This window comes from Pygocentrus nattereri, chromosome 16, assembly GCF_015220715.1.
Source record: "Pygocentrus nattereri isolate fPygNat1 chromosome 16, fPygNat1.pri, whole genome shotgun sequence".
Classification (NCBI taxonomy): Eukaryota; Metazoa; Chordata; class Actinopteri; order Characiformes; family Serrasalmidae; genus Pygocentrus; species Pygocentrus nattereri.
This window is the reverse complement of record NC_051226.1, coordinates 17,379,783-17,404,121: the sequence shown is the minus strand read 5'-3', so window position 1 is coordinate 17,404,121 and position 24,339 is coordinate 17,379,783. Positions and strand designations below refer to the sequence as shown.

Sequence of the window (24,339 nt, the reverse complement as noted above, 5' to 3'; positions counted from 1 at the left end):
TAAAGCTGTGATTCTGAACTCTGGTCGGTTTTATGCTACTCAGTTCCACAGATGAAAAGTAGTGGTCTCTTTTTTTCTGTTTAAACCTTTAAAACCTTTAAAAATATATATAATATGATATGTTGCAGAAAAATGTCTTCAAGTATTATAATATTATATATTTTACCATCCCTACAACCCACACATATATAGCTTATTTTATCATCCACCCCCAGTTTACAGTCAAGTTGTACATGATACTACACTCCAGTAGCACTGGCTGAAATTAGCGTAATGCTAAGATCCTAGTCAGCTTCTAATTACTTGTTACATGGACTATAATTATAGTGATTCTCAGTCTAAGCCGTAAAAACACATCATGCTTTTAACCAGCCTGTTCATTCTGCAAGTGCTGTACAGCTTAAACACTGCTTAAAGTACTTAATACAGCTTAAAACTGGTAATAGAACCTGATGCATTCTAAGAATATTCTTCACTAAGACTGCATTTTTAGTTCCTTTTCATGTTCCTTAATATGTCGGAATCTAATGATAATAATCTAATTTCAAGTAAGTTTTCCTTTGACATGATTAAAGTCCTATCATAATAGGCAGAATCCTCAATTTGACATTTGATACCACTCCATATCTAAGTGAAACATTCATGCTAGGGCCCATATTTGTTGCAAAGTGCCTTCACTGTGCTCTGTGCCAGTGCATTTGCCCTAAGACGACCCTTTGTGTCTGTCAGAATTCTTCCCGCCGCCAGACATGCCAGACGAGGGGCTGGCGCGACCGGTGGTGGCGGGCATTGTGGCCACCATCTGCTTCCTGGCAGCAGCCATCCTCTTCAGCACTCTGGCAGCCTGCTTCGTCAACAAGCAGCGGCGGCGCAAGCTCAAGAGGAGACGAGGTCAGTGGTGCCCTCGCAGTTCAAACGTCTTCTCCCATCTCGTCCCGGCCTGACACACATGCTGCGGCTCACTCCATTGCTGTTCACCATCACGCTACTACTGGAACACTGCCAGCATGATAGCTTGATCGTAAACTAGGCCTGTACAATAAATAGTTTCTTGATTGTTATTGCAGTATTGGCTTAGCAATACTGAAATTGCAAACGGATGCAATAAGGATATGAGTCCTGTAACTGATCTCTCAGTTTTTTATTGGGTCCCATGAGCATTCTGACCAATGACCAATTTGTGAATGCAGACCACACCTTGGTAAATGAGATAATGAACGGAGGGGAACGGATTTTGGGCTGGAGTTCAGTATGGCTTCTGTGGGTCACTAAAAGGCCAACCGCCCTGTAGTCGCCTGTTAGTCATTTTGGATAAAAATGTCTGGCAATTGTGTAAATTATAAATGTCCACGTCCTGCAGCCCTGTCATTTTTACTCTCCCATGTAACATGGCCTCTGTCATTGTCATTCGCAAACTTTTCATGCCATGATAGATAATGCCAAATATATTCATCTGGGTATAAATCTACAATGTTTGCATATTTTTATATTTAGATATTTTTATATTTAAATACTTACATATATACATCTCGATTATGTAGAATAGTCTTAATATCTGAACAACTTCGTTAAATTCTCCAATGATTAAATGGTTAAAGTGTACTTTTTTGGGCCACTATACATTTTGTTGAGCCAACCTTGGTACTGCATGCAGCTAATTTTACATCCTCGTGGAGAAATCACATCTTGAGGCTATTTTTATCTAAATTTTAAATTGCGAATTTGTTTTCTTAAAATTGTTTTATTTCATCTTTGGTCTTGCCTTTTTTCATAGATCCTCCACTTTCGATAACACACTGCAGAAAAAGCGTGGAGACTCCGTAAGTAACCTCTCAAACTTGCTCCCATCCTCATTTTCTTCCAGTGCAATGAGTAGGGCATTTTACTCCACAAACTTGACTGACATGCCCACTCATTGCGAGCCGCTATTGGCATTGTCATTAATTACTGGTCATTGATAACACATGGAGGTAAAGTGGTCAAAGAGTAGACAGCCCAAGCCTTTTCATCAATGTCCATTAGCAGCATTGAACATTTTTTGGTAGTGGCCAAAGTGCTTATTGCGTATATTTGCCTTAATTACTACATTAGTAATGTAATTGCTCTACATTTCCATACAGTAAGTAGTTCATTAAATACCAAATTAGTTTGTCACAGAGTAACAATATTAAAGCCTCAGGACTGGACCAAACTTGGGAAATCAGTAAAATACACTATATAGCCAAAAGTATTTACTCATCCATCCTAATCATTGAATTCAGGTGTTCCAGTCACTTCCATGGCCACAGGTGTATAAAACCAAGCACATAGGCATGCAGACTGTTTCTAAAGACATTTATGTTGGAACGGGTCACTCTCAGGAGCTCAGTAAATTCCAGCATGTTACTGTAATAGGATGCCATGTGTGCAAGTCCAGTGGTGAAATTTCCTCACTACTTAATATTCCACAGTCAACTGTCATTGGTATTATAACAAATTGGAAGCGACTGGGAATAAAAGCAAGTGGTAAACCCTGTAAAATGACAGAGTGGGGTCAGAGGACGCTGAGTCGCATAGTGCACAGAGGTCACCAACTTTCTGCAGAGTCAATCACTTCAGACCTCCAAACTTCATGTGGCCCTAGGGAATGGGTTTCCATGGCTGAGCAGCTGCATCCAAGCCTTACATCACCAAGCGCAAAGCAAAGCCTTGAATGCAGTGGTGTGAAGTGCCACCACTGGACTCTAGAGCAGTGGAGACATGTTCTCTAGAGTGACGAATCACGCTTCTCCGTCTGGCAATCTGATGGATGAGTCTGGGTTTGGCGGTTGCCAGGAGAACGATACTTGTCTGACTGCATTTTGCCAAGTGTAAAGTTTGGTGCAGGGGGGATTATGATGCGCGGATTTTTTTCAGGAGTTGGGCCCCTTAGTTCCAATGAAATGAACTCTTAATGCTTCAGCAGACCCAGAGATTTTGGACAATTTCATGTTCCCAACTTTGTGGGAACAGTTGGGGACGGCCCCTTTCTGTTCCAATATGACCAGTGCACAAAGCAAGGTCCATAAAGACATGGATGAGCGAGTTTGTGTGGAAGAACTTGACTGGACTGCAGAGTCCTGACCTCAACCCGATAGAACACCTTTGGGATGAATTAAAGCGGCGACTGTGAGCCAGGCCTTGTCTAACATCATTGTCTGACCTCACAAGTGAGCTTCTGGAAGAATGGTCAAAAATTCCCATAAACACAGTCCTAAACCTTGTGGAAAATCTTCCCAGAAGAGTTGAAGCTGTTATAGCTGCAAAGGGTGGGCCGACATCATATTAAACCCTATGGATTAATAATGGGAAGTCACTCAAGTTCATATGCTTGTGAAGACAGACGTGCAAATACTTTTGGCAGTATAGTATATATTCAGCCAAGATGTGCTAATGTAAAATTAACATCTTTGGAAATGTTGGTAACATTTCAGAATCATAGAAATCTACAGGACTACTTTCAGAAACAATGCTGTTGAGACAGTGTACAAATCATATTTATTATTTTAACTGCATGTTGTTTGCTGTAGATGCCACTTTCCGAGCAGTTTTGCTGTTATTGAAAGAGCTTTGGGGCAGACATGATTTTCAACAGTGCTTTTTAAATATGTTTATTTCCAGGTGTGCAGTATTTGTAGTTACACAGCAGAATGAAAAAGAGAAAACAAGCAAAAAAAACATGCACTATAGTGGGATTTAATGGCGTACTGCTGTCATGCGTGTAAATACAGTGCAGAGAAATAAGCACTGCATTTCCTTGATTAGCCCTGCATTTTGAGCTGGATGCCAGGTTTATCTCAGTTTTCCTGTGGAGCTGATTTGCTGGTTATTCTAAGGCATTCGTTTTAGTTTTAATTACAGGCTTTACAGGCAAATTGAAATAATCCCACAATAAAGAGCGCACTCAAGCTTTTTATGTTCCTGCAGTATGCTTCTGTTTAACACTGTTTAGCATTGATTTAAGTATGATACAGTGAATCATTATGATTACTGGATAATCGTCAGCAATTGTAACCTCACATTCAAGAATGGGTGAAAAAAAGGGGGTGACTCTGTCGACTTAGTTTGGTTTTTCCTTGCACTGATGTCTGCTGTGGATTGCCCTGGGCTTTAAAAATATTTTCTGTGTAACTCCACATGTGAGTTCTTCTCATAACGAAATCTTACGACCAGCAAAGAGAAACGAAGAATCTTTGTTCAAATGAAAATTGGTTGAACTTATGACAGTGTGTTTGCATTAAAATGACTGAATGCTATAAACACATCTAATAATGAAAAGATAACAACCCATGAATCAAGGTTTGTATATATCATTTCGAACACGGCGGAACATTTTACTATTTCAAATGCATTGGATGAAAAGCTGTTCATATATAAGCAATGAATGTTAACAGCATAAGCTGCATTGCCATTTGTCATAAATGAAATGTACATTCATTTCTAAGAAGAAAATGTTTAAATTTTTATTAAATAATGTCTTGGCAGTGTTTTGATGAAATGTTACCATAGTAAATGTGCATGCACTGCTTTGCTGTGGTTCTAAAGATGGCCTTCACCATGCTTTCATTTTTGACCCTGCCTCTTAAAGGGGCATTCCGGCCTGACACTAGAGTTTAATATGTTACCACGATAGACAGTATTATGTAGCATGGCATCATATACCTAAGCTTCATCAGTTTGACAGAATGTATGATTAACATCATGTTTTTGTTCATCTGTTTTCTCTCACTGCAATTCCAGCATTTATGATTCATACACATCATACAGACATTGTGAATCCCTGTGGTGTCAACCAATTCTGACTGCCTAGCCTCTGATCAATAGGCTAATAAATGCCACCAAGCTAGCTTTAGTGAAAGGCATGCCAACCAAACTATGAAGAAAACAGAAAATTCTGTTATTATTTGGCACAAAATAGATGCTAGAGATCCAAACTGAGGTAAGGTTTCAAAATAGCCAGGTAGCTACTTTGCCCACTTTGAGCTTGATGTCCTGCACATCTGAGGGGTCGTTTCTGAGGTTTGAGTAATCCATTTTCTCTATAAATATTATTGATTTAAAGGTACTTCTACAGCTGCAACAAGAAATTTGGTTTCCTTGAAGTAACGATAGCTCTCTGCCTTCCTTCTGCATTGACCAGCAAATGAAAAAAAAGAAAAACTTGAAACAGCCCATCTCCAAAAATCCATCCAGGGCAGATGGTTTGCAAATGTTCCTCCCACCTTAATGATTTATAATCAAAAGGGATTTTTCCAAGTCTTTAAACGAGAAAGTCTTGCTCTACTAACTACTATGACACGACTGTAGGTTGTGAGTAAGCATGTTTACAACAGATGGTTACATTTTTTGTTTTGGCTGGAGTGTCCCTTTAATGCTTTCTAGGCTTGTACTGTGCTAACATGATATATATACCAACACATGACTAAGACATACGAGTAAGTGTTGCAGACTAAAGTTTTTTCTTCATTTATTTGTAACAGTTGTCCTGAAGTGAAGGACAGAACAAATAAGGCAGTGTTTCTTTTCTGTATTCACAGTGGCTGCATTCAGAATTTACTGATGTTTTTATTCTAACATGTTTTCTTCCCCTGGAATGACTGTAACTTTGCTGATTTTGGACATGATCGTTTTTTAGTGATTGTTTGTTCATTATGTGTGTTGTGCATAACATTGCATCATTGTTGCCTTGTCAGAATTGTAGGATAGATAAGTACCGCAGTTGCACATATACAAGAAAAATGTGTAGATTGCTATAAATTCACAAAGAGACTTATTGTCCCTGAAGAATTCTCTGCCCTTTGTCATACCTATTAATATCACATAATATGCAGCGGTGCATCTTAGTGTTAAGTGGACTGATCTGTGCTTGCATTGCACTTAAAGTAGTTGATAATCTTCTCTAATCCTTCTGTTACTTAATAGCAAGAGGATCTTTAACATGATCTATGCAAACTGTCATAAAGTGGGACATCTAACAGTAGATGCAGGCATGGTGGTGCTGAATTGTACAGATGATTTCAGATGTGGCATTGTGTCCAAAACATCTGCAACGTCCTGACTAATGTTTCAACTCTCAGAAGCACACTTACACTCAAAAGGAACAGCCTTTGCAACCTAGACCAGGGCTTTCAGAGGGGTTTTAGCTGTCTTCCAGTAGGTTCAAACAGCATGTTCACTCATTAGCCAAGCCAAGAGTTTAGCCCTAAAGCCCAGAGCACGCTGCCCCAGCATTCTCCAACAAACCCAGACCTGTGAGTGTTTGCTGGGAGACTGTAGAATATTCTCCTCTATTCACAATATATTCTGCCCCATTCATAGTGTTCTCCCTCATTCATTCTCTTCTAGAATGTTCTTCTCTGTTAATGCCATCTTAGAAGATTATCACTCATTCACAATGTTTTAGACTGCTGCTTTCAATTCACACTGTTCTAGAGCCATGCAGTTTCCCTCATTCCATTGTTCTAGAATGTTCTTCCACATTCACGCTGCTTTAGAATGTTCTGCCCAATTCACACAATTCTATGATGTTCCCCATTTACACTGTTCTAGAATCTTCTCCCCTTTTCAGACTGTCATAGAATGTTCTCCTACATTTGGGCTCCTGTAGAGGGTTGTGCCCTATTCAAACCATTCTATGACTTTCCCCCATTTACACTGTTCTAGAATGTTCTCCTCATTTCACAGTTACAAAATGTTCTCCTACATTCACATCCTGGTAGAATGTTCTCCATTCACACTGCTTTGGAATGTTCTGTCCTGTTTACACCTTTCTGCAGAGTGATCTCTCTCTTTCATGTTCTAGAATCTTTTCTCTAATTCTTACTGGTCTAGAATGCCCCCCCCCCCCCCCCCCCCCCACCGCTGTTCATGCTGTTTCATTTGGCTGATCATTTCTTATGCTGAAACAGAATAATGAATAACGAATAACAATAACTGCCAACATTTAAATGTCAGTATGTTGTTGGACAGTGTCTGCCATGTCCGTTAAGATCATGTACTCTAAAGTTGCAGTACATAGAACAGCAATGGAATCTCACAGCTCAGTCTAACCCGCATGTACTGCTACTAGCAATATCAGCCCAGGCCCTTACATATTCATTGTATAATTCATGTTATTACTTTATAAATGCAGAATTATCCAAAGTGCATTCAGTCCATTTTTTGTGTCTTTTAGCTCTTTTTCTCTTTTCGCTCTCCCTCTTTCCTGCTCTGTTGGTTTTGTGGAAGATGAAGCTCACTGATGGCACTCATCTTCCCCTGCTCCTTCCTTTTCCTCCTTTTTCTGTTATGTTTTCCACCGCAGGACTCCTCTAACCCCCTTGCCTGGTATAGAGCCCTTCTGGGAGGGGACGGATGGGAGCAGCTACAGGCCCCCACCATCAAGCCCTCAGTGAGTGCCTGCACCTCCTGCAGCAGTGTGAGCTGTCTTGGCCGCATGCTCTGACACAGCGAAATCCCCAGTGTTGAGTTAACATATATAGTGTTCATTCAAATCCACACATTCAAAAATAAAGGTTCCCAAGTGGTTCTAGCTTAAGACATAACATTTAGGTTAAAAAAACATTTTAATTGGTCTAGATAACCTTTATTTATGCTTTTTAATACTTTCTTTACACTCTTATTTATTTTGTTAAAAGGATTAATTGAAAGATTGAAAGTTTCCAAAGAACCGTTTGTGGCACCTTTATATTGAAGAGTGCAGCTGGACTCAAATGAATGCTGTACAGCTAATTTCAACAGTGGGGACCTTGCTGTGCATGTACGCTGCTGGGCACGGTTGTTGTGGCAGGCCGTGGATCCTGTCTTACCCCTGCTGCGCTCACAGGGCACCCTTGCCTCTTTCCACCTCACCTGTCTCACATATGCAACACACATCTGGCTTTAAACAGCCTGCTGACCTCCACTGCTACAGTTGTTGAGTCATATGTGTCCATCAGAGGGCAGTGCAGCTTCAGTTGTTGATTCATCATGGAATCCACAAAAAGGCTTGACATAATAATTTTTTTACAGGGATAGGCTTTGACAGATCCTTCTTCCTTACGTAATGAAAACAGGGAACAGAGAAAACAGGGAATCAAGTTATTTATCAAGCGCGTAGCTGACACACACTGTATGAAATGCCATTTTATTATGTACACTGACTGCACTCAATGGTCATTTTATCAGGAACACCTACCACATAAGTGTGCTTTAAAGGTTTATAGTCAATGGCTGTAGCCCATCTGTTTATCAGACACTGTTCATCGGTGGAAAGGGGCTACCCTGGGACCACCTTTGACTAGATATTATTTGGGTAGTGTATCTTCCTCAGAACAGCAGTCTTTTAACACTGTGGACACTTACTGTCTACTTTATTACACACACCTACCAATGTACCTACCACTGTTACTAACCCCAGCAGCAGTGTTGTGCCTGATGCACTTGTACCAGTGGAACACACTAACATACCACTACCATGTCATGTCATACATGTCATACTGCTGTGCTGAGCATGGTCCACCACCCGAATAATATCCAGTAAGTGGTGGTCCTGAAGTTGTCCATTTCCATTGATGAGCAGAGTAGAAGGTAGGTGGGACATTGGGCATAAACAGAAGAGATACCGGCAGTAATTGTAACCCTACAAAGTGCACCTTTAAGGTAGGTGTACCTGATAAAATGGGCAGTGAGTGTAGGAGCAAAGTAGGCATACATGCTAACAACTCAAGGCATATACATCATATTTATAGCACATACACATGATTTACATTCTATTTTGTTAATTTATTGGGATCCTGAATGGTCTTAGGGAGTAAGAGTGAGGGGTTGGAGGGGGAGTTTAAATCCTCCTGTGAGGCCTTTCCTGCTCTGCCTGGCTGAGCCTCTCTGGGGCACATTCAGCACGCACCTTGCTGACTTTTGACCTTGACTCACTGGCTGGCCTGCTGCTTCTCCACATCCTCCTATTTCTTAGTAACTTTATCAATACCGTGTAAATGTCCTTGAGCAAGCTGGGTAGAAATGAAAGGGTAAATGACATTCTGGTCATCAGATTTTAGGTAACAAAGCTGACTTTGCTCAAGATCACATATTAAACGTGTTATTGTGCCTAACTAAAAGTGTGTGCTTCTGCATGTGTGGAAAAACTGTAGGGCAGTACTGTCCAGTGTTTTATATTTACATATGATAGATTAATTGTTTTGAAAACATATGTGATGTTCTGAAATATGTATCATTGTATCATTGATTTGCATAACGTGTTGTATAGGCTGCAGCCAGAGGTGGTTACTAACTGGTTATATAGGGGGATAACTAGACAATTCACTCAGATGTTCTTCAGAATTTCTGCTTGTTCTTCTTTAAATGATATTTTGTATTTTCAAATTATATTTTGAATTTTCAAATGATAATGCTTTTACTTATATTTTACTTCTACTCAGGTGTTGAGTAACCTGTCTTTTACTTCAGTCGTTCCTATTTATTAATTCATATTGTTATTTTGTTATTATTATATAGTACAATGTATATTTTATTATTATTATTATTATAGTTATTTTGTTTTGGTTCGGCACCTGAATTGTTTTCCTCACACCTCCCATCTGAGCTTTAACATTTAATTTATACCAAAAAGGTGCTTCACAAGAGAATAGCAGATTGTTAAACATTCAGTTTGTGTGCTGATAGGTGTGTTAAGTTCCTACTCAAGTAGTTTTTGGTAGCTACTTTATTCTACTTTTTTACAGTCAGCTCCATAATTATTGGCACCCTTGGTAATGAAACCGAAAATGAAACCGAAAATAGCAGAGATGTATTTAACTGAAGTACATTTGGTCTCAGAAAACAAAAACCCTTGTCTGTGCAACATTTAGTACATAGTGCAACCCACCAACATAAAAACACTTGGTCATCACCTGTGATGCTTGAGATGACTAACCTCCTCATCACTGGTTGTGGGGACAAAATAGATGTCATCTTCTAGGTAGATTCACTACAGCTCTGGTTGTTTTAAATTCTTACTTATTGCCCTAACAGTGGGCATGGCTCTATGTTGCCTTCTGCCTTTCCTCAAATTTATACCCTAGTGAAACATAATGTCATGGATGACAGCTTAAGAGTCTCTGAACACTCAGGTTAACTTAAAGAAAGTGAAATATAAACGTAAACATTATACAGTTACATTGTTCATAAGAATTTCTTGGGATGTGTGGGATGCCAGTATTTATGACATGTTTTCTGTCAAGTCATTTTTCATATTCTCAGTGTGAGATTGAGCTTGTTATTAAGTGAGATTGTAATGAACCACAAATAAATTTTTTCACTATTCTTTTTAACCATCTTTACCAAGGGTGCAATTAACTATGAAGCTGAAACAATACGTTTACATGAGTAGTGGTGTAGGCTACTTAGCCCACCTCTGCCTGCAGCCAATTCCAGAATTCTATAATATCGGTATTTCATTTGTAATATACAACCCCATTTCCAAAAAAGTTGGGACAAATTGTAAATAAAAACAAAATGCAATGATGTGCAAATCATTTAAATCCTATTTTTAATTAAAAATAATTTAAAGACAACAAATCAAATGTTAAACTCAGAAAATGTATTTTTTTAAAAATATATGGCCATTTTGAACTTGATGCCAACAACACATTTCAAAAAAGTTTGGATGGGGAAGTGTTTACCACTGTGTTTCATCACCTCTTCTTTTAACACTCTGTAACACTCTAGTGAGATGTTTTCCCGTTCTTACTTCATATAGGATTTCAGCTGCTCAACAGTTAGGGGTCTCCTTTGTCATATTTTTTTCTTCCTTACCAGCCTTTCGTTGCCCCCGTCCTAACTTTTTGGAACATGTTGCTGGCATCAAATTCAAAATAGGCAAATATTTTTCAAAAACAATAACATTTCTCAGTGTTAACATTTGATTTGTTGCCTTTCAACTATTTTCAATTAAATATATGGTTTAAATGATTTGCACATCATTGCATTGTGTTTATTTACATTTTGCACAGCGTCCCAACTTTTTTGGAAAAGGGGCTGTACAATACTGTGTTAAAATATCAGACCACTCTTCATTTGTTTAAATTTCAGTCAAAACGGCCACTGAGTAGGAAAGCAGGCAGCATATATTCAACAGAAAATTACACAGAAGCCTCAAGAGTTAATTATTTTCAGGAGACTTTCTTTCAATTTTGAAAGAAAACTATTGGGATATTTCTCCACACTTCCAAAGTTCAGTCTTAGACATTTATTTGCTTCTTGTGATCTGAGTAATCCCACACACATTCAATGAAGTTAAGATCTATAGTCTGATAGGATCTATTGTTCTGAGAACACCAACATATTCTTTGTTTTTTTGTCTGGGTCCTTTTCTCAGTAACAGCTTCCTGACAGCCACACGTCATTTCAGACTCTAAACATTGAGTCATCTTCCCAGAGTGGAAGGATGGACAGACAATCCTGTGGATTTTTTCAGATCTTAAGCAAAAGTGGAGCTTGATTTTTTTTTTTTACTGTCTCTCAAGTATGAAAGCTTTAAGTGCTGTTTATCTAAAAGAGATGGATGTAGTGGTCTGCCACTATTGTTAGGAGTCCCATTTTCTCTGTATCTTAAACTCTAGTTTTGGAAAGTCGTTTTTTTTTTCCACTTATTTTCTTTCGACTTTAGCTTTCCTCGTATCTTGAAAAATGACTTGTAACTAATGGCCAGTTTGACTGTAAGTTAAATAAATGATGGATGCTTTCTGACTTACACAGTACTGCATGTTGACACATAGAAACAATATGTCTAGTGTTTTAATCACCTTACGGTCTTCATTTCAGATTTTCAGATTTCGCTGCTAAGCGCCCTCTGAACCGCCTCTTTGTGACCAACACGCCCCTGCATACTCGAGCGTGACCACACAGCAGCATACATTCCTGCATCACATCCTTTACTCTTTTCTCTCTTTACTCTTTACTTTCGTTTACAGAGCATATGATTATGGAACTTGTACTTGTTTGATACCTCTGACAGCAGTCTCCGCACTGTGAAGTACAGTAGTAGTAGATCTGAGCTTGTTCAGTGATTAATGTTTGGTGCCAAGTGATCTTACCTTTGCAGTTCAGTTTAATGTTAAACATTTCATACCGTATTAACTGGAATGGCAGCAGTGTGTTAAGGCTGGAGACTGAGCCAATGCAAGTGACTTACATTGTTGTCAGGGCTCTTATGTAGTTTCTTTCTTTTCATGAATAAGAAACACCTCTCAGTATTCGCATCTGTTCATATCCAATCTCAAATTAAAATTAACCTTGACATGGTGGAATCTTTTGAGAAGGCACACAAGAGTATCTGAATGAGGAACATCATTCACATATCTCAGTATCAGTATGTATCGCAAACGTTAGCCTTACTTGTGCTGCATTTTCTTATCAATGCGCATGACTTGATTAGTACAGCTGGTTTCTGTGGCTACATGTGCCCAGAGGCCACAGGCTTATGACAATCATCAAATCAGACAGAAGGTTCAGTAGAAAGAATAGGTAGGTGTGAAATTGTATCTATATTTATGTATTTATTTATTTACTTACTTATTTATTCATTATTTGCCTAAAGCATATTTTTAAGCTGCATTAAAGCACAAGCTTATTTAAAAGCAAATCTGTTTTACATACAAAGTCCAGAGATTGTAAACGCTTTTGTCAAGCATTGATTTGTTATAATCAATTACATATTTTCTTTGTTTCCATTTCGTGTGTAAGCCTATCTCAGTCTGTTGACGAGTAGGAATCCTCCTGGTGCATTACATTGTCTCTAGAAGCAGGGATGACGTCATTGCCTCCAGAGTTGGTCATCAGTAGGCAGTTTGCTGTGGAAACCCAGCTTCGTCACTGCAGCCATTAAAAGCACATGTACAAGCTGTAGTGATTCAGCAGGAACTGCAGCTTCAGCGACAATGTGTATTATTTTGCTACTGCAAAACACAAATACTATGGATCTTAAAATCTCTAGATTTTCTCACTGGTTTTCTGGCTTTTGCTTGTTATGTCTCATTTGGTCAAATAAAAACTCTCTTAGCCCAGAATCTGATTTCTTTCTTCTTAAAAATGGTTACTATGTGTGATAATTGAAGACATTTAGATATATCAGTGGCACACATTGGTTACAAACATAGAGAGCACAACACTTGTTTGTTTGCTTTCCTTGTAATTCTGTTCATATTCTTACAATCTGGACTAATATAAAATAAAGCATAATTAACAATAAAAGCACAGACCTTTGATATTTGAACAACATGGTCTCGGCAGAGAGATATGACAAGACATCCAGAAGGGAGAGATTTTCATGCAAGATTTAATGGCTTTCACTCAGTATTATTAAACCTATCTGGGTCCTAAAGAAGGTTAAGGTACCAGAATTCTAGGATCACACAGTATTACGGGACTGCACTTGACAAGTCCTGTATGAACCTGCAAAAAAAAAAAAACATATTACCTAAGTACCATCTTTACATTGTAACAAAGCTGAAAATATACCAACCTAAAGCTAAAATTCACGTGAGTGAAATGACTAATAAAGTGTACAATACACTGAAAAATAGTAATGGTTGTCGACAGGGTTATTCAGAATAACAAACAATTAAAAACCATTAGTTCAAAGCCAAATTGGATGTTTGAGAATAACACATCTTTCTCATTCACACCAAAGTTTAGTAATCTGTCTTGTAGGTAAAGTGACTCTACAAATAGTTCTTTGTCTGGCTGGCTGGGTAAAGTTCTTCTTTTTTCAGTTAGATCAAGGATAGGTAAACAGCAATAATCTGGGTTGTATGGCATGAAATGGTTAGTGGTTGAAATATGACTTCTTGACATTTAGTGATCACTGGATAAACAGAATTTTATACACCAGAGGCACGCTGCCTGGACCATTGATTAGGTCTAGCTAACCAGGTTTTGTTTTCAAGGATTTGGGTACCCGCTCCATCTGAGAAACGCAAAGAATGTCACATGCCGTAAAGCTTATTTAGGTGTTTTTGTTTACCACGTCAATCATTTTTGACTAAAGTGCTGCTACAAACTGTTCTCCTGTCATTCTCAGGTCATCTTCAGGAAAGATGAGCCCGGAGAGTGTCCGCTCCATGGGACCACCATCTGAGTCCTCTGAGGATGGCTTGAGAGCTAAGAAGTTTCCTCCAAGTCCTGCCAAGGAGAAAGAGCTGTCCTTATACAAGAAGACCAAAAGAGCAATAATTAGCAAGAAATACAGCGTCTCTAAGCATGAAGCTGAGGCTACCACACCTATAGAGTTGATCAGTCGTGGCCCAGATGGTCGCTTTGTCATTGATACCAGTGAAACAGAGACACCTGTCAAGCCCAGGCGTATTGAGGGCTTCCCTTTTGTGGAAGAGTCAGATCTCTACCCTGAATTTCGACAGTCCGATGAAGAGAATGATGATCCAGGACCTATGCCTCCTATGATGGCCACTCTCAGACCCCATCAGATCTCTCCCATCTCTTCCAGTCAGGAGTCTTACATGCAGCCGCCAGCCTATAGCCCTCGCTTCCAGAGGCCTATGGAAGGTATGACCATCATGGAAAGCAGTCGGCTTCAGGCCACAGGGCAAATTCGTGGTGCTCCTCATTTCCGAGCCTTTTCCCATGGCCAGTTCTACGGCTATTTGAGCAGTCCTGGAGAACCTGAGCCTCCACCTCCTTTCTACATGCCTGACACCAGCCCGCTTAGCTCAGTCATGTCTTCACCCCCTTACCACCTCGAAGGTCCTTTTGGTCATCCTACAATACCAGAAGAGATCAGTGAGGGAGAAATTCAACACTATGCAGTCTCTGGCTGCGCCCTTCCCTTGACACATACCTCCTCCCGTTCCCCAGACATCTGGCAACGGCCTGATTTCTCCTTTGCCACGCTTGAGGGTCCTCACTTCATATTTCCACCCCACCACCCGTTGCAGTTTCACCGGGAACCTCCCCTTCCTCCTCCACTTGTTCTCCCTCCTAGTGCTCTACCACCCGCTTCCATTCACTTACCCTCCTACCCTGGTATCCTGCAGCTGGAGGCCCCAAAAAGTCGGCCAGGCAAGTCTCCCAGCAAAGTCAAGCCTCAGGGCCTTCCAGCCATGCGTTTACCTATGCAAGAGGCACAGAGTCTAGGGCAGCTAAGACACACAAGCCACGGTATGGGTGTGCCGGTATTGCCTTACCCTGACCCAACGTCTCACATGGTTGGCCCTAGCTCATTCGGAAGCCTGGATACACGCTGGTATGAGCTAACTCCCAGACTCAGCCCCAGGCAGCCACGTAGGATGGAACCCAGCATGGTGGTTCTCCAGCCCTCCCGCCTCTCACCTCTCACTCAGAGCCCCATTAGCTCTCATGAGGGCTCACCAGAGATCGTAGTGCGTCCCAGGCCCCGTCCTAGCATTGTCCATCCACCTATCCCCCCTGAGATGTCTGAAATTACCCTGCAGCCCCCCTCTTCTGTCACCTTCTCTAGAAGGTCCTCACCCTCTTCCTCTCCTGCTCAAGGCCAAGGCAGCCGAAGGGCAAGTCCTAGCTACCGCTCCCACATGGCCTTTGCCTCCTCAGCAACAAGCTATCCATCCCAGTCCCCATCACCCCCCATGGAAAGCAGCAACGTTTTTGGGCAGATGCCAACCCAGAGGAGGACTGAGGAGGAGATCCTTCCATCAGAACCCTCTCCACCCCAGTTATCAGCTTCAGGGTAGGTGCAATGGACTTGCAGGAAACAAATCAAATGGCTAATGTACCACCTGCCCAGTCAAACAAATAAGACTTTCTCGAGGCCTCAGTGCAGTAACATGTATAAACATGCCAAATTTGATATGAAACTTCAAAAGAGTAATTTTCTCATATGTGTTGAAGGAAAAATATTTGACAAGTTCCTATAACAGTACAGCAGATTTAGCAATGTATACTAAATAAAATATTGCATTGAAACACATATACTCATGTACTAAACTGCCCTAGATGCCTTACATTTTCCAAACCATTCAAAATCATTTTCTTCATAGATGATTTGTGCTTTACAGCAATGTAGCTCTCAGTCTCACTAATGCTGCTTTTCATGTCAAACATCAAATTTCATTCATAAGGTCTGTGAAGCACTTAAAGACACTTGTCTTCAACCAAAACAAAGTTCTTTGAGTTGTAATTTTGGGACAATATACAGCAACCCAAGGCAGGATGGATTATTTGCTTCACAGATATGGTGACAGACCTTTTGGGGCTAAGTCTCTGGAGAAGTGCCATTTTAAGTCCATTTAAAATGCAGTAACAAAGCCCCTTAAAAGCCTGGAATCAGAGGGACACCACCACTGGACCCAAGCCTTTCCATTCTGTGTCATGCTTTACCCTGCCTTTCACCCAACAGGAGGAACCCCACATGTGCATCCCAATTGATTATTCAAAATGAAGTCAAAATGAAGCCCTGTTTTGACTAACTCCAGGCTTTTTAGGATGACTTACAGTATGTATGAAATGGAGGTTGACTTAGATGTGTCCAGCACAGCAGGCACAGGGCTCATCTCCTGTTCCTTAATAATCTGACCGCATGATTGCCTCTCCCACACCCACCCCCCTTTCTCCCACCCCCCCATCACCCAGGTCACCCCAGCTCTGACTGTCAGGGGGAGGCTTGTTGGGCGAATCGTGTTGCAGGGACTATCTGCTCTCATCTGTTGCAATGTCGTCATCATCTCAATTAGGGGCAGTTGGTCATTCTTGATGACTCCTGGAGTCTTACCTGCTTTGTTTTTGATTGATCTCAGCTATCTGGGCAGCGTTGTTGTGACCAGGTCCTCTACACCGCAATAGGTAAGGGTTGGATCCATGTCTGAAAGGGGGGGGGCAGCAGGTGGGGCTTTTATTCACCTTGTTCTTTAAAGGGGAATACGAGTCTGTGGATCTTGAGTTCTTTTATTTTTCTCTTTTTCCTTTATAGGTAGTCACGCATTTACGTTCTGCAGTCTTGAATCCTATATGCATTCTTGTCTTGGTATGCATATGTGAATTTTATAGTTATTCCTGATCAGGAAATTTGGCATATATCATGTGGTCAACACAACCTCATGCTTTAAAGGCTGTATTTTTATTTATTTTGCTAAATGTAAAGTACTGTTAAAGAATGTAAAACATTTTGCATTGTGATTACTTTTTTTGCTGGGAAGTTCCCCAAATGAAGTGCATAAAAGTTATTGAAAGTCCTAAAAGCAACATTGTGAGAGTGGAGCCTCTATGTTTTCAATGGAGAATGTTCCTTGTAATCTTGTTGCATGGTTGATTACACTATAAGTAGTGTTTGCAGTGTGTTGGCTGTGAATTAATGCTCAGCATCAAAGTGGGAAGCAAGCAGTTTTACCTTCTGAACTTTTCAAGCATGAGACTGAGTTGCATATTGTAATTCATTTTGGGTAAGTGCTTTGTTCAGGAATCATTTTAGACATATATTTACCCTTTTCTAGCACATGATTCATAATCCAAAAGCACACGTTGATACTAAACTGCACTTGTATGTTTAGACTGCAGAACACCTTCATATGAAAAAGTATACTACAGCTCATGCACTTACCTAAGTAACGGGGAAAATACTACTGGCTCTGGGCACCAAACAGCAAACCCTTTTAATTTATGTCTTCTGCCCAGTGAAGTGCTTTTCAGAGTATTCCCCTTTAAAGTTCTGTTCCATGTGCAAAATTCCATGCATGCCATCGCTAAATATTGCTCTTCAGTTGAAAAACGAACAAATATCTGATTAAATTCTTGTTACATTTGTTGTCCGAGTGCTTTGTTTTATTTTTCATTATGTGACTGTTCCCAAGTAGCCATTTTCCCCTCCCGCCATCTCTCCCCCTGTCAGCATGGTGAAGCCCATTGTAGACAGTATTCATGTCTATGAACACATTTTTGATGATGCTTTGTCGCTCAGCTGTGATTTCCCCCCTCTACTAATGGCTTTTAATTTCTCTTGGCAGCCCCAGCAGAAGGATGGCCCCTCTATAATGCTCTTTTCCTTGTTTTACCGTGCCTCGTCAGAGCCGTGTGTGCGTGTGTGTGTGTGGCAGAGTATGTGGGCTGCCATTTTTAGTGCCTCCATACTGTATTTGGATGGGAAGACTGTGAATACAACCTAAATGTTTGAAAATGCATACTTTTGTTGCTACAGTATTAATACTGTACTAGTCAATATTAGGCTTCCCATTTCTTAGTATGATTGCATTTTATACCATTCAGTAATTTCTTTATTTTTTTCTCCTAAACAGATTATATATTATATTGCTATATTAAGGTATGCCCCTTCAAGTTAATATATTGTCCAGTTAACATTCCAGAGTAATATCAAGCTCAGCTTTCAAAATTCCAGTTACTGATTTATTCCTCGTTGTTCTGATAAAGACACATACTGTAGCTCAAGAGAAATCAACTGAACACATCTAAAGCTTTAAGTATACCTCTCTTTCCACTCAAATAATTTTTTGCTCCATATTGTCATGCTGAACAAGCTGCCCAATTCTGACAGTGTGGATGTCTTGGACTGGTTTATAGGTAATCTGGTACGCCTATAGCTTGGCACTCACAGCAGTAACTTAAGAAGGACTGGGCCAAGCCATACGTGGCCAGTGTTTTATCAATAGTGGGCCACGGGACAGCTCTTCCTCTATGTGATAGCTCTGCCTCTTTTTGTCCTCTGCACAGAAAACGTCGAGGTACACCGAGTGGCCCTGCAGGGTCTGAGAGGATAGAAGCACTAAGATACCAACGAGTCAAAAAAGCCAAGAAGGTTGCAGTCAACAATAACAACTCTAAGTCCAGAAGAAAAATAGGTGAGTCTTCACAGTTTTTTTCCACAGTATGCCCATCACCTTATCTTGCGCAAAACCGAAAGTCACTGTCAATCATATACTGTACTTACAGTCTTCTCAGGAAGCCTCTCTCTTCACAGATCCCCTGTTTTTAAATTATGTTTTCCTGTATACACTGCTCAAAAAAATTAAAGGAACACTAAAATAACACATCCTAGATCTGAATGAATGAAATATTCTCATTGAATACTTTGTTCTGTACAAAGTTGAATATGCTGACAACAAAATCACACAAAAATCATTAATGGAAATCAAATTTATTAACGAATGGAGGCCTGGATTAGGAGTCACACACAAAATTAAAGTGGAAAAACACACTACAGGCTGATCCAACTTTGATGTAATGTCCTTAAAACAAGTCAAAATGAGGCTCAGTATTGTGTGTGGCCTCCACGTGCCTGTATGACCTCCCTACAACGCCTGGGCATGCTCCTGATGAGGTGACGGATGGTCTCCTGAGGGATCTTCTCCCAGACCTGGACTAAAGCATCCGCCAACTCCTGGACAGTCTCTGGTGCAATGTGGCGTTGGTGGATGGAGCGAGACATGATGTCCCAGATATGCTCAATCGGATTCAGGTCTGGGGAACGGGCGGGCCAGTCCATAGCTTCAATGCCTTCATCTTGCAGGAACTGCTGACACACTCCAGCCACATGAGGTCTAGCATTGTCCTGCAGTAGGAGGAACCCAGGGCCTACCGCACCAGCATATGGTCTCACAAGGGGTCTGAGGATCTCATCAGGCTACCTCTGGCGAGCACATGGAGGGCTGTGCGGCACATTTGTGGCCTGCTGGAGGTCATTTTGCAGGGCTCTGGCAGTGCTCCTCCTGTTCCTCCTTGCACAAAGGTGGAGGTAGCGGTCCTGCTGCTGGGTTGTTGCCCTCTTACGGCCTCCTCCACATCTCCTGGTGTACTGGCCTGTCTCCTGATAGCGCCTCCAGCCTCTGGACACTACGCTGACAGACAGCGAACCTTCTTGCCACAGCTCGCATTGATGTGCCATCCTGGATGAGCTGCATTACCTGAGCCAACTGTGGGTTGTAGAGTCCGTCTCATGATACCATGAGTGTGAAAGCACCACCAACATTCAAAAGCGACCAAAACATCAGCCAGAAAGCAGAAAGGTACTGAGAAGTGGTCTGTGGTCCCCACCTGCAGAACCACTCCTTTATTGAGTGTGTCTTGCTAATTACCAATAATTGCCACCTGTTGTCTATTCTATTTGCACAACAGCTGTGAAATTGATTGTCAATCAGTGTTGCTTCCTAAGTGGACAGTTTGATTTCACAGAAGTTTGATTTACTTGGAGTTATATTGTGTTGTTTAAGTGTTCCCTTTATTTTTTTGAGCAGTGTATTTGACAAGGCACATCCTGTTTTTCAGGCCTCAATCAAATATATATATATATATATATATATATATATATATATATATATATATATATATATATATATGCACAAAGTCTATGTATATATCAGCTGATTGTGGTCAAGCAGCCACAGCACAGCACTGAGGTGTGAGTAGTTAGTGTGTTGCGTTACTGAACTTCCATCTTGGCAGCACTTCTACAACAGCAGCATTTCTGGCAACACTTTTACTGATTACCATCTGCATCCTAACTCTCTGAAACTCTTCAACTCTTCAGTATGGGACCAGATTATTCTGGTTTATTATTCATAATAATCTGAATCATACTCTGTACCTGTGGTTCCCAACCCTGCTCCTCAGGCACCCCAGAGAGTCCACATTTTTCCTCCAGCCCACCTCACAGCTCACACGAAGGAAAACATGGACCACCTGGGGGCCTTGGGGACCAGGTTGGGAACAACTGCTCCAAATCATCTCAGTCTCTGATCTTCAGACATGTAATTAAGCATAAAAAGGACTGCACTATACTTGATTATACATAAATGTATGCATATGCAAGATGGCTGCCCCATGTAGACTGTGTTCGTTTGGATCATTGGTTGTGCAAGAAGATGCAATACCAGTATAAACAGTGGAGGCGCTATACCATGATGTACATCAGCAGTAGATAGAGAAAAAAACCCTTCTAATATCTGTTTTGGACATCTTCACAAGGTAAACAACTTTTTTTATTGAAAATAGAACAAAGACAACATGTATGTTGAAACTGAGGAATGTGATTGTTTTTTGAAAAATATATGCCCATTTTGAATTACATGCTACGTGTTTCAAAAAAGCTGGGACAGGGGCATGTTTAACACAATATTGCATCACCTCTTTTTTAAACAACACTAAGTGTTTGGGAACTGAGGAGATCAACTGCTGTAGTTTTGAAAGTTAAATGTTTTTTTTTTTTCATTCTTGCTGGATAAATTATTTCAGCTGCTCAACAGTTTGTATTTTCCATTTCATAATGAGCCAAATGTTTTCAGTGGGATACAGGTCTGGACTGCAGGCAAGCCTTACTATAAAGCTATGCCATGCAGAATGTGGTTTGGCAGTATCTTGCTGAAATAAGCAAGGCCTTCCCTGAAAAAGATGTCATCTGGATGGCAGCATATGTTGCTCCAAAACCTGTATATATCATTCAGCATTAATGATGCCTTCACAGATGTGCAAGTCACCCATGCCATGTGAACTAATGCACCCTCTGTCATCAAAGATGCTTGCTTTAAAACTGTGTACTGACAACAAGCCAGCTGGTCTCTGTCCTCTTTAGCCTGGTGGATGCAGCGTCAATGATTTCAAAAAAGAATTGAAAATTTTTATTTGTCTACAAGATGCTTTTCCACTTCAACTCAGTCCAACTTAAATGAGCTTAAATGGCCCAGATAAGGTATCAGAGTTTCTGGATGCTGTATATATGGTTTCTTCTTTGCATGGTATAGTTTTAACTATATTTGTGGATTTGTGGATCCACTGCCTAATTGTGTCTGCCTGAGGGCACGAAAATATAAATTATTTGCACATCATTGCATTCTGTCCTAACTCTTTTGGAAATAGGACTGTAAATTTTAAAAATATCATTGAGCTGTGAAGTTACCAGTTTTTGCAAACCATGCTAAATGTTACATAAGTGTGCTGCCCTGTTTTTTTCCCTTCTTCTTAGATTGTTTTATCATGATGCATCCTTCATCTACATTCATTGTCCACATCAATATCTCAGTAACTACTGTTTCTTCATTGGCTGCAGGTGTGCCGCCCTCTCAGACCCAGCAGCCCCACACCTCTCAGGTCCTCCCGCCAGAAGAAGCTCTCTACCTCCGAAAGAAGAAGAGAAAGTTGACCAGACAGGACCCATACACCCGCTTCTCTGCTCTGCTGTACCGCCGCTCGCCACGAGAGGACCAGAAGGCCATTTTGGCCAGTATGGACACAGCGGACCCGGACCACGCCACTCTCCTGTGAGGGCCCACAGACCAGGCCACACTCTTCCCAAAGCCCACTGATCCTGCACTGAGTTATCCTGGCACCATGGCTCAGCCAGCCATGCTCCGTATCCACACCTCACGTCCCACTCCACTCTTTTCTTTTCACTTATTTTATCACAAGATATCGCTGGTTGGTAGTGTTCCAAGGTTTTGCTCCAGTGCAAGATTACCTCAAATAAAGAATTGGTCCAGTTTTAAGCAGTTCTTTTTTTCTGGTCCCTGAGTATTGGATTTTTCTTCCTCTTCTAGCAGAGGCGGGTCAGCGTTTAGGCTCATGCATATAGTTTACAGCTTTCATGACTCCTCACATTCCTGCACCTGTCCCATTCTGCCAGTAGTCTCACTCTGTCTCAGTAGAACACAGGGTTCTCACACATAGACCAAATATACCTCAGAGTCACCCGAGACTCATCAGCTGAACACTGCTGTACAGACAAACATTCAATAAACCTCCAAACAGTTCCAGACATTTCATTCCAAGTGTACATTTCAGGCGTTTTTTGTTTCTGAGACTTGCTTCTAGTTAGGTTGAGTATTTGCATCGAAAGAAAGGAGAAGTTTCAGGTCTTAAGGCACCATGACTGTTATGCTCATGATGGTATTATGTATTAAAAGTACATAATAATCATTGTGTGTGTGCAGTGCTGTTAGTCTTTCCCATTCACATACAATATCAGATCCTTCTTTTGCTCCTCCAGGAACGTGGAATGATCAGTATTTCCAGTTTAGCGGAGGGCCTCACTTTTTCAAAGCACAACGATTCATGCGTTTTCTTCGCTGAAGTAAAGAGAGGTTCTATTTTGCTGAAATATTGTGAAATTGTGAAATAATACTGAAAAGGGAACAAAAATATTCACCCAGAAATGCACACAGACTAATTTCCACTACAACCAGAAGCTGCTATGGCCACACGTGTGCATTATTGTGTGTTTTTTTATGTAGATGACTTTTTGCATTGGAGCAAAACCTTGGCAATAACTGTGATGTAATGTTTTAAATTGATGCTCATTTCGCCTCTATTGATTTTGTGAGCTCCTATTCAAAACATACTATAGTAATGCCAAAAATACTACAGCTTCCTTAATCAATAAAACTATTAAGTGTACTGTACTGTGAGGAGGATAGGATTTTGTGCCATATTATACTGTAGTATTTTTTTCATCTATACAAGATACTCCCCTTTTATCCAAAACAGGCATATTTAGGCCTTAATAGGGCTTCTGAATGCTTGCCTTCATTTTGTTTCTTTTTTTTTTTTTTTTTTATTAAAAAGTAAACCAACTGCCTTTGTGGGCCATTTTTGTAGCCTTTTGTTTTGTGGTTTAACTTGGCTGCAAGTAAAAGCAGCACCCCAGCGCCGGTCTGTCTCCTCTGGAAAGACCTTAGGGGAAATGCCTATGAGATGACATGGCTTTCCCAAGTGGCCAAAGTTTTTTATTGTGTATCTATCATCCAAGGGTGCTTCTTTTTCTACCGGTTAATATGTATTCTCACTGTCAGGACAGGCATATCTGGGCTCATGTACATTCACTTTGGTGGCCAGTGTATGAAGGGGGATGTTGCTGGTGGTGGTCAGTGGTGGTGCTGCACTTGTGGGCTTATATTTCAAATTACACCGACCCTTTTGAGAAGCTCACAAGGGCATAGCTTGGCTGAATGGTTTGCTGCTCCTTCAGCCGTCTTAACAGAACTCCAACATTAAGCTAGGGTGAAGATTAACCTGCGTTTGGGTTTTGCAAATCGATTGCATTGGTTCATGATCAAGCCCCTCCCAATGGCCAATCAGTACAATACAGGCATTCTCAACAGCCTGCTTCAGGTGCTATCAAAACTTTGGGAGTCCTCAGACTGTAATCACTTGATGCTTAATTTCACTGAGTTGATCTTCCAGCAGACGTGGCTGCTGCTTGTCACCTTAACACCGCAGTATTTGATGTTTTAGGATATCGACATCATCCAGCATCTATGATGGATCAACCTACCAGTGTCTGCTGTGGCATCTTGAGGGCCATTGTTTAATGTCCATCAAAATGCATTTTTTAAGCGTTAAGGATTTCCTCGTTCA

The 24,339-nt window shown here is 40.7% G+C and overlaps 1 protein-coding gene across 7 annotated transcripts in view; it reads left to right on the top strand.

Annotated features, from left to right (window-relative positions):
* igsf9bb (immunoglobulin superfamily, member 9Bb) overlaps positions 1-23,546 on the top strand; it is a 153,170-nt gene extending 129,624 nt beyond the window's left edge. For 3 of the 7 annotated variants that reach the window (XM_037545910.1, XM_037545909.1, XM_037545914.1), the window contains 6 exons: positions 730-891; positions 1,775-1,820; positions 7,322-7,408; positions 14,078-15,718; positions 18,709-18,836; positions 22,037-23,546. In XM_037545910.1, the coding sequence (XP_037401807.1) occupies positions 730-891; positions 1,775-1,820; positions 7,322-7,408; positions 14,078-15,718; positions 18,709-18,836; positions 22,037-22,251 (2,279 nt within the window). In that variant the 3' untranslated portion in view covers positions 22,252-23,546. Of the gene's footprint in view, positions 1-729; positions 892-1,774; positions 1,821-7,321; positions 7,409-14,077; positions 15,719-16,620; positions 16,742-16,784; positions 16,831-18,708; positions 18,840-22,036 lie in introns of those variants that run through there. The other 4 variants (XM_017698557.2, XM_037545911.1, XM_037545912.1 and 1 more) reach the window with 3 other exon arrangements.
* The last annotated feature ends 793 nt before the right edge of the window (positions 23,547-24,339 follow it).